Here is a 17,059-nt window from a genome sequence, read left to right on the forward strand (position 1 = left end):
CCCCTGAAAAGTCATTTTCTCTTTTCACCCTGATTCTTTTCCTGTTTGAGCACTCTGTGTGTATTTGCCTTAAGTTAAGCTGCAACTTAGGGTTTTTTGTTTTTGTCCCCCCCCCCCCCACACACACACACCTTTTTTTTAATGCAGTAAGATGCAGAGTCCTTTCCTTTCTCCTGACAGAGCCAGGAGTGTTCCTTTTCCTATTGATGTGCTCTTGTCATTGTTCTGGTTTACAAACACACAAAATTCTGCAGTTTTGCAGGTCCCTGGACAGTTTTCTAGACTTTCCTGGTACTTTCCTGTTTTGACCATTTCCTCATCCACAGATAAAATTAATGTTGCCTCACATTTGGATACCTGGTTGGTTGTTAAAAGGAAAGGACTGGCCTGTTTAACTCCTGCCTGCATCTGCACAGCTAGTTGAAGCCTTTGTTCGCACCAACACAGAATGTATATAGTAATGTTCTGCATGTCTCTCTCCATGGTTAGAGGTGTGTAGAATCAGAAGAACTTTTGCTCTGGGAAATTGGGGAAAACAAAACAGTGTATGCTTAGTAATACAAGTCGTCATTAAAATTGTCAACCTTTCCAGAGTTTTTCCAACCTCAAGCAGTTCACTTTTTAGAAGTGTATTCATTAAACCTTCTGAGAAGCTAGTTTAATACAACATAGGAAGAAATGGTCTTCTCTTCAGGCTTGGGTTTTGTTTTTTTTTTTTCTTCCTTTCCCCTTTCTGAGTAAAAATTGGAATAAGTATGTCAGTCTTCTGCTTGGATCATAGACTTTCTTTACTTTCACATTGGCAGTGCACACTTTTTGATGATTAGAGGAAATGACGTCTTTGCAGGGTGACCAAGAATAATTTCTTGCTGTTGATCGTACTTAAAAACTCAGTGTGGTGATGATTATTATACTTTTAAAGTGTGTGGTTTACGCTAAAGACATTTAAATATGTTATTTCAGAATATGGTCTTCGATTGGCCAGTCATATATTTGTGAAGGAAATTTCACAAGATAGTTTGGCAGCAAGAGATGGCAATATTCAAGAAGGCGATGTTGTATTAAAGGTATAGTCATATTCTTACATTTTAATGAACTGAAGTAGAAAACAAATTCTAGTGTAACCATATAGTTTCTGCTCATGTTTGAAGCAATTTTGCCAAAATTAAAAATCAATGTTTGGGGCACTGGATGGTTTGTCATTTTTAATGGACAAAAATGGTTTGTCTGTTACTACGTGTCAACACTGATATTTTTCTTTAGGCATGGAGTCATTCTGAGCAAATTAATCATTACAAATGAATATCCTTCACTGCTAGGAACTACTTTGTAGGTAGATATGTCTAGTCTTACACAATAAGTGGTTTTGATAACTAAATATTATTAAAATGTTTGTTTTGTTTGTTTGCTTATAAGTAATAGAAAGTGACAGGCTTTTGGGGATTGGCTCAGATATTAATTCGGGTTTTCTGACATAGCAACAGCATAGTAAAGATTTTATTTCAGGAAAGAGGAGTACTTTGATATTATGAAAGGACTAATTTTGGTTCTTACAGCAAGCCAAGGAGTAATTTAAATATTCCTGTTTCATAATATTAAGTTAACATTTGTATTTTTATCATTTACTTTCAACTTAGAGGTTTTTTTTTTTCTGTTGCAGATAAATGGTACCGTGACAGAAAATATGTCACTGACAGATGCAAAGACATTGATAGAAAGGTCTAAAGGCAAGTTAAAAATGGTAGTTCAGAGAGATGAACGAGCTACCCTATTGAATGTCCCTGATCTTTCTGACAGTATCCATTCTGCTAATGCCTCTGAGAGAGATGGTGAGTATAGTTCTGTTTGGAGAGTCCCTTTAAGTAACCTGTTAAAGTAGTAGGAAGATTTGATATGTTTGAATGAAATAATTTTCTACAAGCCAGACACCTTCAGAACCTAAGAATTACAAATATATATACTGGGAGTGGAGGGCTTAATTTTAATTACATTTTTCCTAGTTTTATTGAGAAATGTGGAAGTTTAAGGTACACAGCATGATGGTTTGATTTACATCTATTGTGAAATGATCACCACAATATGTTTAGTTAACGTCTTTTATCTTCTCCTGTAGATAAAAGAAAAAAAAAAAGATTTTTCCGTGTGATGAGAACTCTTAGGATCTAGTCTCTTAACTTCATATATCCTATAGCAGTGTTAGCTATTATCATCTATTGTACATTTCTTCCCTGGTGCTCATTTATTTTATAACTGAAAGTCTGGACCTTCCTCCAGTTTCCTTTTGCCCCTCCCCCCACCCTCTCTGGTAACCACAAATCTGATTTCTTTTTCTGTGAGTTTGGTGGTTGTGTGGGTTTGTATTTTTGCTTTTTGTGGGTTGTTTTCTGGTTTTTTTTTTTTTGTCTTTCTCTGACTTATTTACCATATGCCTTCAAGGTCCACATCCATGTTGTCACTGTCCTTTTGGTTTTGTAGGCAGCTCACCATTATTAATCAGTGGTTGATGAAGTTAATGCTTATATCAACCATTTTATATGAAATTATAGTTAGTAGCTTATATTCATTATCATTGGAGTATCTTACATTTTACATTATTTTACTATGATCATTTCATGGGAAAATAAAAAGCACCCTTTTACTTAACAGACATTTCAGAAATTCAGTCACTGGCATCAGATCATTCTGGTCGATCACATGACAGACCTCCCCGCCACAGCCGGTCACGATCACCTGACCAACGGTCAGAGCCTTCTGATCATTCCAGACACTCTCCACAGCAGCCCAGCAGTGGCAGGTAATCACACTCTGTTGTTAAAATAGTTATGTGTGCTTGATACATGTTTCTGGTATTGCTTACAAATAAAACTAGAAGATAGATTTTCTTTTATTAAGATTAGGTTGGAAGTTTTTTTTTGTTTTTTTTTTTAATTAATTTAGGGATTACCTAGAAAAACATAGGTCAGTTAATCTTCTTAAAGGGTGAAGTGGTAAATATTTTAAGTATGTAAGCCATATAATTTCTTATCACTACTCTGTAGCACAGAAGTGTAACTGTAGATAATATGTAAATGAACAGACAGGGTAGTGTTCCAATAAAACTTTATGAAAAACACTTGGCCATACAGCTGCAGTTTGCTGATCCCCACTGCATAAGAAGATGCTGGCCAGCTAAAAGAATATACTGCTTGGGAAAGTTAAACATATTAGCAGCCCTTTCCTAGACACTTTAACCCGGACTTTGTTTTCCCTCTTAAAAAAACACTGTCTGGTATTTATGCCAAAGAGTCTGGTATGTTAGTAGTATGTGACTTACCTGAATTTATGTGGTCTTTGGGGTTGCATATACAGTTGAGAATCTGAAAATTAGGACCCTTATTTCCAGAATAGTACACATGTACACATAAACATTTGGCATTTTACATAGAATTTGTGGATATTCCCAGGGCTCTGTAGGCCACCAACTGATTTATGGTTCTGTAATAATCCATATGAAGATCTTCTGGAGGCACTTGAAAATTTGAGCTGAACATTTTAGGGTTAGAGATTAATTTGGGACTTAACTTGCATGGAGGTGTTAGCTCAAGCCATAGAAGTCATTAAAGTTACTAAGAAAAACAATGTGGAGGGAAGGCCAAGATAATTAGACTGGAGGCAGTGTATTCTTTGAGGAAGGTGAGGGGGCAAGGAAGTAGTAACCAGAGAAAGGAGGAGTGTGTAGCCAGAAGAAAACTTTTTTGAAGATCATTAAAAACCATAATGATCATTATTTTGCACTGCTGGTTTTAGAGATTTATGAAGCGAATTCTCTTTAAATTTCAAATTTTAGTTTTATAAATTATATTAACTCTGATCTTTATTTTAAGGTTGTAATAATTATTTATTTACTTACTTACTTATTTTAATGTTTATTTTTGAGAGAGAGAGAGACAGAGCACAAGCATGGGAGAGGCAGAGAGAGAGGGAGACACAGAACCTGAAGCAGGCTCCAGGGTCTAAGCTGTCAGCACAGAGCCCGACGCACGGCTCGAACCCACGAACTGTGAGCTCATGACCTGAGTCGAAGTTGGATGCTTAACCAACTGAGCCACCCAGGCGCCCCATAATGATTTTTTTTTTAAATACTATAGTACATCATATGCCATCCTGGCTTATCTTATAACTGATACAACTGATTGTTATTTTTAACTGCTTCAAGTTAATATATTCTAAAACTCTTCTTGACATAGCATAGATGTTACCTGGGAAAGGATTGCTGCAACCACACACACACACACACACACACACACACACACACACACTGTGATATAAATCACACCCTTGGATGATTCATGGGAGTAGCTATAATTTTAACACATTTCTCTCACCTAGAAACCATGCTGGTGTCAAGAAATTTGGACATGATTTTCCTTAAAAAAAAGAATCATCTACATTTTGGCCGTTAGTTTTTATTGTGAGCAAATTCTAAATCTTAAAAAGTTTTTTTGATGCGACTTTTTTTCATTTAGATTTCCTAAACACTTGGCCTTCGTAACTTAAAAGTTAAAGAGGTTTGTTCTGTTTTGTTTTTTTAAACATTTTAATATAAAATTACGTTGAGGTGTTTTAATTGGGAACCTCAGGTATCCTTATGGGTCACACAAGTTATATGAGATCTTTTAAAAATACAGAATCCTAGGCTCTGTTCTCAGGTGGAGGTGGAGAATACAGTTTGTTTGTTTGTTTGTTTTTAGGTTTCTGATATCATCCTCTACTGTGCAGTACCAAATTTGGGAACTTCTGGTTAGGACATGTGGTACATACTAAAGAAAAGATGGTACTTCACATACAGAAGGCCAGAAGTCTTCAGATTATTTCCAAATTCTTGTGCTAAGAATTTAATTTCTGAAAATTCAGTGACCTTCACACATTCAAGATGTACAATAGTACCAGTTGCTTAAAGATTTCATTTTTTCTCCTAAAGTTCATGTTAAAATACAAATAACTGTGGAGTTGTGGAGGATTATCCTGTGTTTTGAGAAACAGTTTAGGTGTTCTTTAAAAGTAAAATTCTAGTAAAAACACCATGGGTTCTGTATTCCATTATTCTCATGACCTACTTGAGTTCTGTGTGATGATCTTTTCTGAGAGAGCAAACGTTGTGGACAGAGCTCTTGAGAAAAGCCCATTAGCTTGTTTCTTCATAAGTAGATGAGCAATGCACCCTTACTGTTATCCAGAACAGGGGTTGGCACACTACAACTTGCAGGCCAAATACAACCTGCTGCTTGATTTTGCAAATAAAGTTTTATTGGAACCAATCCTATAATGGCATAATTGAGAAGTTGCAAGAGAGACTGTATGGCTCACAGAGTCATAAAAGGAAAACGTTTGCCAATCCCTGGTCTAGAATGTTAAAATAGGCGTTATTGAACTAAAAAATTATATATAGAGAGAGAATTACTACAGTGATTTTCTTACATCTTGATGCGTGTTGCCAGGTTTGTTTTATATTTTATTCAGTGATGTTTCAGAGCCCCTTCTGGGCCAAGACTTGTTCTAGGAACTCGGGATACAGAGCGCCCAAAACTTGTGCCACTGTTTCATGCTCACAAGGTAGCTCTCACAGAGAAGATTCTTTTCACTGATCTCACTGTGGTCCCTACATAACTGAGTGTTTGATTTGCAGGGTATGTTCTAAGCCTCTCTTTGGTCATATAGTTTACTGTCCCTACTACTTACATTTAATTACACCAATCCATTTTATGACTTTTCTCCCTAGAGTGACAACATATGTTTACCTTTTTTGTTCTGTTCTATCAGCTTTATAATAAAGGTGACTGTGGTGCTACTGATTATCATAGCAGGTTCAGTATTGAAAAAATTCTACTGTAGTAAAAGCTGAGACTAATTAAAATAATGTTGAATTGTGGAATATTTGGATTATAAAGATTATGTTTTATATTAGACTCAGTCATTCCATAAACTAAGTTTATTTAAGGCCTAAGTTGTCTAAAGTTTTTAGGGAGTGTATTATAACAAATAGAAAAGGTTTAATTTATATTTAGCATATTCATTTTATAAAAATGGTTGCTTTTGAGGTACTTGCAAGCAGTGTCTTAAAAAGATTGAAACTTTGTAAAATTATCAAATATTCTCATTATTCATTATTTCTCCTGAGAGAAAATGCTCCCCCTAAATTCTGAAAGTTAGTGGTATCAGTATTGATCATGGGTTATGATATAGTAAATATGTGATAGTAAAATTGAATTTTACAAATGAGAAATTTCTAGACAAATCCAAGTGTTGAGCCCCATTAAGGTGATATATTTGGGATAAAAACCTTTTACCTATACAGTCCACCTTTTCTGTCAGCCTTTGACTATACAGGGTTGAATTGAGCTCATGATCTGTTTCTCCAAGAGTGCCAATAAATCCTAATACCTATGCAAATAGGGCATATAATGTATCCACTTAAATACCTTAGAGAAGTCTTGACTTTTAAAGATCTTTTTTTTCTTTACATATTTTACATTTTCCATTATCTTCCATAATTATTTTATTTGATTCTAGAGGACTGTAAATATTCTTTAATTCTAGAATATATAGTCTCTTTCAGATACTGCTTGGTTCTCTGGAACTTTGCCAGTTGGCTAAAAATTATTGAGACATTTACATGTATCAGTTGTACATTTTTTTTTACTACTGTAAAATGTGGAGAAGTGCCATTTTCTGATTAGCGAATTTCAGGTTTTGTTTTCTGATCTTTGGTTTTAGTTCTTTAAAAAGGTTTTATTATCTCCAATTTAATAGATGCTTTATTCAGAACAAGATTTACATGTGATAATATTGACAATTAATTTGGTATAAGTACTGCTTTATTTTTCATTTGAAGTCCTTCATGTTTGTTTGTTTTTGGTTTCTCCTCTGTGAAAGATAGAAAGGGCCAGGTAGAAAGATAATTCTTGAAGTATCTCAATGAAATTAATTGATCACTTCTTTCCCGTGGATTCTATGCCTTCCAGCTGGACCAAGGGAGTTGGTTGTGAGTTGATGCAGCACAGTGAACTTTCTACAGTAGAGTGAATGTTGAAAGATCTTTTTTTTGCCAGTAATTTTGACATTATCCTGCTGATTCTTACCATATTATATATTTATTGATACCATGTATATGTTCTCAGTATATGGTTATAAATTTTCCCTCAACAAACTAGGCAAGATCCCTGCTGTCCTAGAGCTTTAGGCTTATATCAAAGTGAAAAAAGCAGATAAGTAAGTTTGAAAAATATATTTCACTTTCCATCAGACTAGTGGAAATTATTCCATTAGTGGTAAGTACTATAAAGAAAATGAGGGTAGTACGATAGTGAAGGCGGAGGGGGCGATATTAGATAACATGATCAGAGAAGAAGGCTTGTCTAAAGTGACCTCATCTTGAAATGAGTAAGAAAGAGCCCTCCAGATGAAGATTATTGTAGAATAAGAAATAACATGCCGTTTCTCAACTTGTTGGAATAACAGCTGGATGCTGGATCACAAGAGTAAAGGAGACAGTGATTGGAGTTCTAAGAAGTATTTTCTTCTGTTTTGGAAAAAATTGTTTCATGAGAGAAAATATGAAAGTTTTTTAAGAAGTTGTTTATTACTTGAACTGGTTTTGGGGTTTTGGGGGTTTGTTTTGTTTTGTTTTGTTTTTTTTGCTGAGATTCTTTGTCTAATGTTTCGAAATGAGTGGAATATTGATGACCCATCCTGAACTTCTGTTACTTAAATAAGAGCCAACTTGTTTTCAGTCCTTGGGAATTTTAGGTTACCACGTTAAAATTCCAATCTGAGATTTTGTTTTTGATATGCTTTCTAAGGAGGCCAGGCCAAGGGAAGACCATAGTTGATGCACTTCTCTAGTAATTAACTAGCAACCCAAGTGTAATAATATGTGTGCTCAATGATTGCTGAATAATTTTAACTCCTAACAGAATATGAATCTAATGGCATAAAAGCAAGCTTAAATATTATACTTTATCCCACAATTTAAAAAGTATAAGTATGAATTTTGTTCATCAGCTCTTACACAAGTACAATATAAAACATAAAATATGATTTTTATAAAAATAGACTCTCCACTTGGTAACGTATTAAAAATAGTAAATGAATGAAAAATCTTACTTCCAGATAACGATCTTCTCTTGTCCTTGGGAGAGAACCTTAGTAAAAAATGAAGAGAGTGTCACAACATTGATCCCTTGTTATAAATCAACCAGACATTCCACTCAGTCAGAAGATTGTTTGACTCTAAATATTAATCTAACTACCTGATAATCATTATACCACCAGTGATGGCCTAACAAAGCTATCCTTAAATTTTAAAAAGGTCTCTTAGTCTTTCTCATTATTAAAAATTACACATTTCTGCAAAAATCATACTGTCTGAAATCAGATGCACTAGGTTAGTCATCATCATAATAAATGAACATGTAAGATGGGAGAGAAACTCTGTACAAAATGATAAACTTTATAAAAATAAGTATCTGGATTATTACCTAAAAGCCATTTGCCAAAATGAGCAATATAGATACTCAGATTTTCTTCAAAAGCATATACACACACACATGTATTTCTAGAAAATAGATTATAGTGTGTAAAGAATAAACTTAAGTTGTGGGAAATTAGCTTATAAATATGGCAAAATTGGTATAAAGTAACTATTTCTCGGCATACTACCCTTAATTTCTGTATTCCTGGACCAGCTTAGAGTCTCTTCTCTGCGTCTCTCTGCCTTTGTCATCCCTAGAATTCTGTATGTGCCATGCAGAGAGAGATCATTAATTTTTTTTTATTGCTATGAAGGAGGAACTGCAATGTATAAATACCTATTTGTTTCCATATAAAATTTAGAAAATTAACAGTGGTTGCAGCATTCTAAATAGTCAGAATGATTTGAGTGTGCCTTTAGTTTTTCTTTCTCAGGTGTCTTCCAACCCTCCATGCTGACCTATTCTGTCAATGGAGAAAAACTGTGGGGTATGGTTAGGTTAGTTTCTTAACATGTCTTTATTGTTAATTATGGCTGAGATAGTCCAGTAGCCTCTAAAGGAATTAGTACCTAGTTTTTGTTTTCATCCTAAGTTCTGAAGGTCTTGCCTCCCTTTATGCAATAAATGAGTTTCTGAAAAGAAAGTATAACTTTATTTTTTAGGATGAGTCCTTTAGTATGTAATGGGAATTTGGAATTGGTGTGATAAAAGGATGTTTTACTGGAGTGACTATTCACCCTCAAGTTTATTTCCTATATTAAGGTCATTTTTAAAATAAGGCATTACTGAACAGTCATTTGGGAAGGTGTTTGGGAGCCAGAAGTATGAAAGAAAGCTTCATGAAGAATGGGCCATCTGGCATGTTTTGTCAGACAGGGTCCAATCAAGACAGCAAGTCAAGCTTGGAGTGAACCTAGCAAGTTTAATGTAAATAGATTAAATAGAAAAGGATTAGAGTAACAAAGAATTAGCTAGTAAGAAGCTGAGAGAACTCTAAATATCAGAATCGGGTATGAGGAGCAGCCACTACCCCTGGTGCTGATATGGAGTGCCCAAGGAAGAGGCTCCCCCACCCATCCCTAGGGTGAGAGCCAGCCTGCTTGGAGAGGGCACACCCGTGGCTTACTGAATGGCAGAGAATTTGGCTGTGGTGTGTTCTCAGAAGAACTTGGCAGGAAGTTTTCCCTCTAAAATGTTTGAAAAAGGAGTTCATGGGCAAGTGTCTTATTAGATAGAGACCTTGCACACAACTATCCTAGGGAGTCACTGGGGGAAACTGCTGACTGCTATGTGCTGGAGGGGCCTGCTGAGGAGACACACCCCAGAACCCACAGGGGGAGCCCCTGACCAAGCTGCCTGTCCTCTGCCCTGTGCCCATAGGCCTTAACAGTTGTGATTTTACACCTGAAGTTTTTCACTTAAAACAAGTTGTTGCTCCTTGCTGATCTGACAGTGTGTATGTTAGTCTGCCACCCTATTTACACAGTTAACTGGGTAAGACTTAAAGAAGGCTCTGTTTACAATGAGTTCATTTACGTGAACTGTAAAAGCTCTTCAGAGACTGTTTCACTTTGTCTAACAGCTGTCTTCCATAGGGTTTTTAATCAACCCAAAATTTCTAGACCAGTGGATCACTACCATTAGATTGATGTACAAATGAAAAATCCAGAAAATAAACCCCATATCCTACCCTCCAGGAGAAAACAAAAATGCTCTTAAGAGGATCTTGAGGTCCAGGGGCGCCTGGGTGGCTCAGTCGGTTAAGCATCTGACTTCGGCTCAGGTCATGATCTCACGATTTGTGGGTTTGTGAGTTCAAGCCCCGCGTTGGACTCTGTGCTGACTGCTTGGAGCCTGCTTCAAATTCTGTATCTCCCTCTGTCTCTGCCCCTTCCCTGCTCGTGCTCGGTCTCTCTCTTTCTCTCAAAAATAAATAAACATTAAAAAAAAAATTTAAAAAAAGGGTCTTAAGGTAGAATGTTGAAATGTCTGTCTAGGCTACTTGGAGCCAGAGTGTGTAGATAAACATGAGTCTGACTCAGGACAAAAATGTTTTTTGTATAAAGATAGCCTTCCTCATAATAGCAAAAAAAAAATGTTTTATAAAGCTTAGATACCATTTCAGAGCCATGGTAGTATCCTGTATGGAAGATTTGAGGAAAGTATATTTTCTTTTAATTGTCACAGCTTTACCAGTTTCTTTCAATAACTGCCACTGATTGTAAACTAATCTGAGGTGTCTAAATTTGGTTTTTGTCTTGCAATAGACTTAGTGGTCACATCTCATAATAGAACTTTTCAAATGATTGGAAAATTTGATGATTCTGTACCTTAACCATGTGTCTGCATTGCCCAGTGTCGTTGCTGCTAGCCACATGTGGCTACTGAGCATTTGAAACGTGGCCAGTCCAAATTGAGATGTATTGTTAAGTTTGAAATAACACATTGGTTTTTAATGACAAAAAAAAAGATGTAAATTACCTCTAATAATTTATGTTGATTACATAATGAAATAATATTTGGATGTAATGGGTTAATAAGTAAAATGTGTTAATTGATTTTATCTCACTTTATTTAATACAGATTCTAGAAAATTTACAGTTAACATAGATGATTTGCTTTATAATCCTGCTAACAACGCTGCTCCTACTCTGCATGTATTATTGAATAATGCCTCCATCTTTTGGTAGATAACAGAAATGCACTAAAAAGAACAGTGATTCTCCAAGTATTAGTTGTTATGAAAAATTTAATAGAATATGAATTCTATCTATCTGAAATGTTATTTAATTCATAACAGTTGTGTTAGAGGAAAAATAAAGGTGGTGGTCAATACAGTATGGAAATTAGGCAAGATGAAAATGCTAGCAGTTTTATTTGATGGGGCAAGAGCACAACAAATGACACCCTTCTAGTTATCATCATAGAGGAGGTTTCCATCAGAAGGTTATAACTCAGTCAGGATGGGAGTTATCATTAGTATCAGTCTTTTTAAATTGAGAAAGTTTAAGTTCGAAGAAATAAAATCAATTGTAAATGTTTTTAGATCTTTTTAAAGCAATTTAAAGTTTGCTTGTTACAGAGCAATAAGTCTATAGAACTATTAAAATTATGCATTCTTTAATCTCATTCTTTTTCTTTAAAATGTATATATTTATAACATCATTTGCATATTTTATGCAAAGAATGTAAGGGGAATCTTCTGTTTTGTACGGCCCTTTAAATTCTGAGGTACCTAGAGCACTTTGGGGACAAAGCTTAATTGTGCTTATTTATTCTTGAATTAATTGTGAGATTTTATTACCTAAGCTGTGGCTAAAAATTTTGACCTTTTATGATTTAAAAATACCTTGACTTTTATAGTTTTGCCTAAAAGACTGTTTACCTCCATGCAGCTCATAGTAATTTAAAACTAAAAGTACACCCCCACAGAATAATTGACTATGAAAATAGAAACTGTGGAAAGTGCTTATGTTTTATCCTTTCAGAAGGGTAACAGGTAAGAAACATTTTCTTCATAAGAGACTGCTAATAGTATGCATTAATAGAACCAAATTCTTTGTTTAAAGTTAGACTTAATTGCATTTAAAAATTGGGGTATCTGGGTTGCTTAGTTGGTTAGGCGTCCAACTTCGGCTCAGGTCATGATCTCCTGGTCCTTGGGTTCGAGCCCCACGCCTGACTCTGTGCAATGTATGCTTAATTAGAACAAGTAAAATAGGTCTATTCTACCTCACCTACTTCCCACTCCTCTTGAATTAAGCCTTTCTCCATATTTCTGCATAATTTATTTAACATCATATATAGAGTTTGTGTTTTTAATAATTAAAAAAGGTCACACTCTGCACATTATTTTCTAGCTAGCTAATTTTACTTAACAATACAATGTGACCATCCTTCCAGCTTATTCTTTTGATGAGAAATTTTACATATTATGGAAATTATGTTTCTAGGTCTTTGCCTGTGCAATCAATGTTGCATAAGCATCTTTGTCCATGATTTCATATACTAGCTTTTTATTTCTGAAGTCATTAAAGAGTGTGTTGGTATTACTTTTAAATTTTCACGGATGATGCCAGATGACTTTCCAAGAGTAATATTTGAGACTGCACTTGTTTATTTCTCAGAATTCCATGTTTACCTCTCTGATCGTTGTAAATTGGCAACTCCGTATTTTATTTTAAAAAAAAATGTTTAATGTTTATTTTTGAGACAGAGACAGAGTGAGAATGAGGGAGGGGCAGAGAGAGAGGGAGACACAGAATCTGAAGCAGGCTCAGGCTCAGAGCTGTCAGCACAGAGCCCAGTGCGGAGCTCGAACTTAGGAACCCTGAGATCATGACCTGAGCCGAAGTCGGACACTTAACCAACTGAGCCAACCAGGCGCCTTGGCAACTCCTTATTTTAAATTGATGGTTTCCAGATTAGTAGCAGAGCTGAGCATCTTTTTATGAGATTATTGACCATAGTATTGCATCCTCGTAAATAGCCAGGTTAATTTCTGTTGCTCATTTTCTTTTATATTGTTCTTTTTCATTTTCCATCAGCTAGTAGTAGCTCTTTTGGTGAGTGTGTTGCAAATATAAATCTTTATATCTTTTCCTGTGCAATTAAACATTTTTAATTGGGGCACCTGGTCAGTTTTTAATTTTAATATTTTTAATTGGAGCGCCTCAGCCAGTTGAGTGACCGACTTTGGCTCAGATCATGATCTCATGGTTTGTGAGTTTGAGCCCTGCATTGGGCTCTGTGCTGACAGCTCAAAGCCTGGAGCCTGCTTCAGATTCTGTGTCTCCTTCTCTCTCTGCCCCTACCCCACTCATGCTCTGTCTCTGTCTCAGAAATAAACATTAAAAAAAATTTTTTTAATAATAAAAAAATAAAAATAAAACCATTTTTAATAGTGAAATATTTTCATCTTTATGGTTTTTTAATGCTTATCACATTTAGGGAGATCTCCCCCAATCTAAGATTGCACAGGTTTTATCTAGGAGTTTTACAGTTTTTAATGCTATTAGTGCTGGCATATTTTTTCCTTTTCATTTTCCTCTTTCTTTTTTTTTTTTTAATTTTATTTTTTACATTTATTTTTGAGAGACAGGGCAAGACCTAGCATGAGTGGGGGAGGGGCAGAGAGAGAGGAGGGACAAAAAAATCCCAAGCAGGCTCCAGGCTCTGAGCTGTCAGCACAGAGCCCAACGCGGGGCTCGAACTCACGAACCGTGAGATCATGACCTGAGCCAAAGTCAGCCGCCCAACTGACTGAGCCACCCTGGCGCCCCTCATTTTCTTCTGATTGTAGAGGACATTGAGGAAAATAGTTGATTTTTTAAAATTAAAATGTAATTATAATTCTCTTTATATAATTTTTATAGTATTCTTTTATACTCACTAAAATTCTCCCCAATATTTCAAGCCCATCTATCATCTATCTCATGATTATATCATCTGAGTCTTCAAAATAGTGGTAAATAACGATAGTATTGGCAGGTATCACTGTGTTGTTACTGATTTTGGTGTAAATACATTCAGCATTTCCCTATCTAATATGGTATTAGTTCTTGATTTTGGGAACTAGTCTCATAATTAATTGTATTTCCAGTATCTTTGCTTTATTTGTGGTTTTTATTAGGAATGGCTGTTGCATGTTTTCACATGCCTGTTTGATAGTTTTTTCTTGTAATATTTAGATGTCATAATGAATTCTGTGATAAATTCCTAATGTTAAACTAGCCATATACTTGTGAAATAACCCTGCTGTGGTCATTGTAGAATAATCTTTTACTACATAGTACATCCCCTTAGCTAGTATTTTATTTAGAATTTTTTCCTCCACTCATAATTGAAAATATTTATTGTTTTCTCTGTCCCATCATTGTCATGGTTTGGGTGTTAAGGTACTGTTAGCTTCAGATTGAATTTCTGATAGAATGTTGAAAATTTTTGAAATACATGGTATTTTTATGATACTGTTTTTCTGTGTTATTAGATATGTTTGGAATTTTCCATAAAAAGTTTGAAGAAAATTAAGTTAGAGACTGTTCTATTTCAGTGTGTGGTATAGAGTAGTTAAAGACACAAATTATTTGTTGCTATTACAACTGATAACATAATAAATATTCTTAAAATGTGTTCTTGGACAAAAAAAACCAAAATGTGTTCTTGGACATGTATGTATTTCTCTAGGATAAACCTAGAAGTCAAATTGCAGGTTATTGCATGTTTGCATTTTCTGTTTTGATAAATGACTTCCATTTTGCCCTCAAGTAGTTATACTTATTTACACTTACTTTACCATCCTTGTATGAGTGTCTGTATCTCCATGTCCCTCCCTACAGTTGATGTTATTGTGAAAACTCTCATGAGAAGATGATTTCAAGTTACTTTAATGTGCGTTCTCCTAGTTACTTGTGAAGGTGAACGTATTTTCATGTTTATTGTTATTTGTATATTTCTTCTGAATTGTCCCTTCCTGCTACTCATTTTTTCCTCAGTTGTCTCTTTTAAACTGATTCATAGTTCCTTATATGTTCTAAATATCAAATTCTTGTATGTGTTGTTAGGTCAGTATATAAATCTTAATATTGAACTCATTACACATGTTCTTTCAAACTATGAAATTTATTCAGTTTGAACTTTTTAGTTATTTTAAACCCCATTTCATTTGGTTCAACCAAAAAAATATATACTATATTTTAATTATTTGCATCCTTTTTAACTTCTTATGTAATCACTGCTGTTGATGTATGAGGGATTTTGTGCCTTGAACTTTAACAGTCCTCTATTTTTGATGATACAGATTTTTAAGAAATATATTATGGTTTGGAGTTTGTTCCATCTGAAATTGTATTTTTGTCATTGATATGCATAGAGATCTAATATTTCTAAATCTGTAGACATTTGTCCTAACATCATTCATTAAATAGCATGCTTTTTTCTGACAGCTTGGGGCTGCCACTTCATTAATAAATTTTACTACTGTGGATAGATTCCTCCATTTTCTATTTTGTTACTTTGATCTGTACTACTCTAGTTTTCATTATTAGGTTTTTATAGTATTTTGATAACTGTTAGAGTGTCATTGTTTTTCAAAGTTTGCTTGGCTGTTCTTACACTGTACTCCTACAAATGATTTCACAATCATCTTTATGCTTATAATTTTTTTCTTTTTTTGTAATTTTACCAATGTGTAGTCTCCGGAGCAGAGAGGAAGAGAGAATTTCTAAACCTGGGGCTGTCTCAACTCCTGTAAAGCATGCGGATGATCATACACCTAAAACAGAAGAAGTTGTAGTTGAAAGAAATGAGAAACAAGCACCCACTCTTCCAGGTAAGCCTAGCAAAATACTACATTCGGAAAACACTTGCAGTCAGACTAAATAAAAAATTGTCAGAATTTACAGAAGACTTGAAGATGCTTTCTTGATTATGATGATTGTTATTTCTATTACTACTATTACTCCTACTTCTGCTACTACCTATGTTTGAATTTTTCTGTATTTGACTTCCAGAATATTCCTTATGGGTATAAGGTTGGCATGAATCAGTAGGCTTTCATGAATTTTTAAAAAAAATTTCTGGATAGAAATTATTCATAGTTGGGGTGCCTGAATGGCTCAGTCAGTTGAGTGTCCAACTCTTGATTTCAGCTCAGGTCATGATCCCAGGGTTGTGGGATCGAGTTCCGTATCGGGCTCCACGCTGAGCATGGAGCCTGCTTAGGATTCATTCTCTCTCTCTGCCCACCTCCCACATGCTTACTCTCTCTAAAATTTAAAAGAAAAAAATAAATAATTCATAGTTAGCAACTATTCACAATTGAGTAAAGTTGTTCTCCAACACTTCTCATTTAGGAAAATTGGCATAAGTTTTTTTAAGTTATTTTGCCAATTGAAAATGTTTTCATAAGCACTGTAAGTTATACCCTGTGAAAACGTATGAGATCAGATATAAGAATCTGCAAGCCTCCTAGATCCATTTTCTTGAAAGGCTGGGAGATTTTGCTTCTCATGTCTCATCTCAGTTCCTTTGCTCAAATCTTTTTGCTCTGCTTGTTTAATGGCAAAGAATGTGGTTATTTAAAAACAAATTTTACCACAGTGAAGAAAGATGGCTGCTTTGACAGTCTGAGAGAAATGTAGTGATTCTGTCTTGTTCTCCTTTTCCTCATCTACCTCTTCCCTCCTCCCCCAGAGGATTTTTCAGAACCTAACAGCATACTTGGTGTAAAGACATCAGAATTTGTAACTGTACTCTGTGCTTTAACATACATATAGTATATATGTTCCTTACCAATTTCTCTGAGCTTATATTTTGCTGATGAATTTTTACATGTATTTCGTGGACTCTTTATTATTTGAATATTTTCCTGACTGCTTACATTATTCTAGTTTTTAATAAAGTGATTCTTGCACGATTTTTAAATTTTCTTTCTTTTAGAACCAAAGCCTGTGTATGCTCAAGTTGGACAGCCAGACGTGGATTTACCTGTCAGTCCATCTGATGGCGTCCTGCCTAATTCAACTCATGAAGATGGGATTCTGCGGTAA

The 17,059-nt window shown here is 34.9% G+C and overlaps 1 protein-coding gene across 12 annotated transcripts in view; it reads left to right on the forward strand.

Moving 5' to 3' along the window:
* The window catches only part of TJP1 (tight junction protein 1), a 244,372-nt gene that overhangs the window by 190,527 nt on the left and 36,786 nt on the right, over positions 1 to 17,059 (forward strand). For all 12 annotated transcript variants that reach the window (XM_042988226.1, XM_042988227.1, XM_042988229.1 and 9 more), the window contains 5 exons: positions 964 to 1,067; positions 1,661 to 1,829; positions 2,647 to 2,794; positions 15,704 to 15,840; positions 16,950 to 17,055. In XM_042988226.1, coding sequence (XP_042844160.1) covers positions 964 to 1,067; positions 1,661 to 1,829; positions 2,647 to 2,794; positions 15,704 to 15,840; positions 16,950 to 17,055 — 664 coding nt within the window. The remainder of the gene's footprint in view (positions 1 to 963; positions 1,068 to 1,660; positions 1,830 to 2,646; positions 2,795 to 15,703; positions 15,841 to 16,949; positions 17,056 to 17,059) is intronic.

Source organism: Panthera tigris, chromosome B3 (assembly GCF_018350195.1).
Source record: "Panthera tigris isolate Pti1 chromosome B3, P.tigris_Pti1_mat1.1, whole genome shotgun sequence".
NCBI lineage: Eukaryota > Metazoa > Chordata > Mammalia > Carnivora > Felidae > Panthera > Panthera tigris.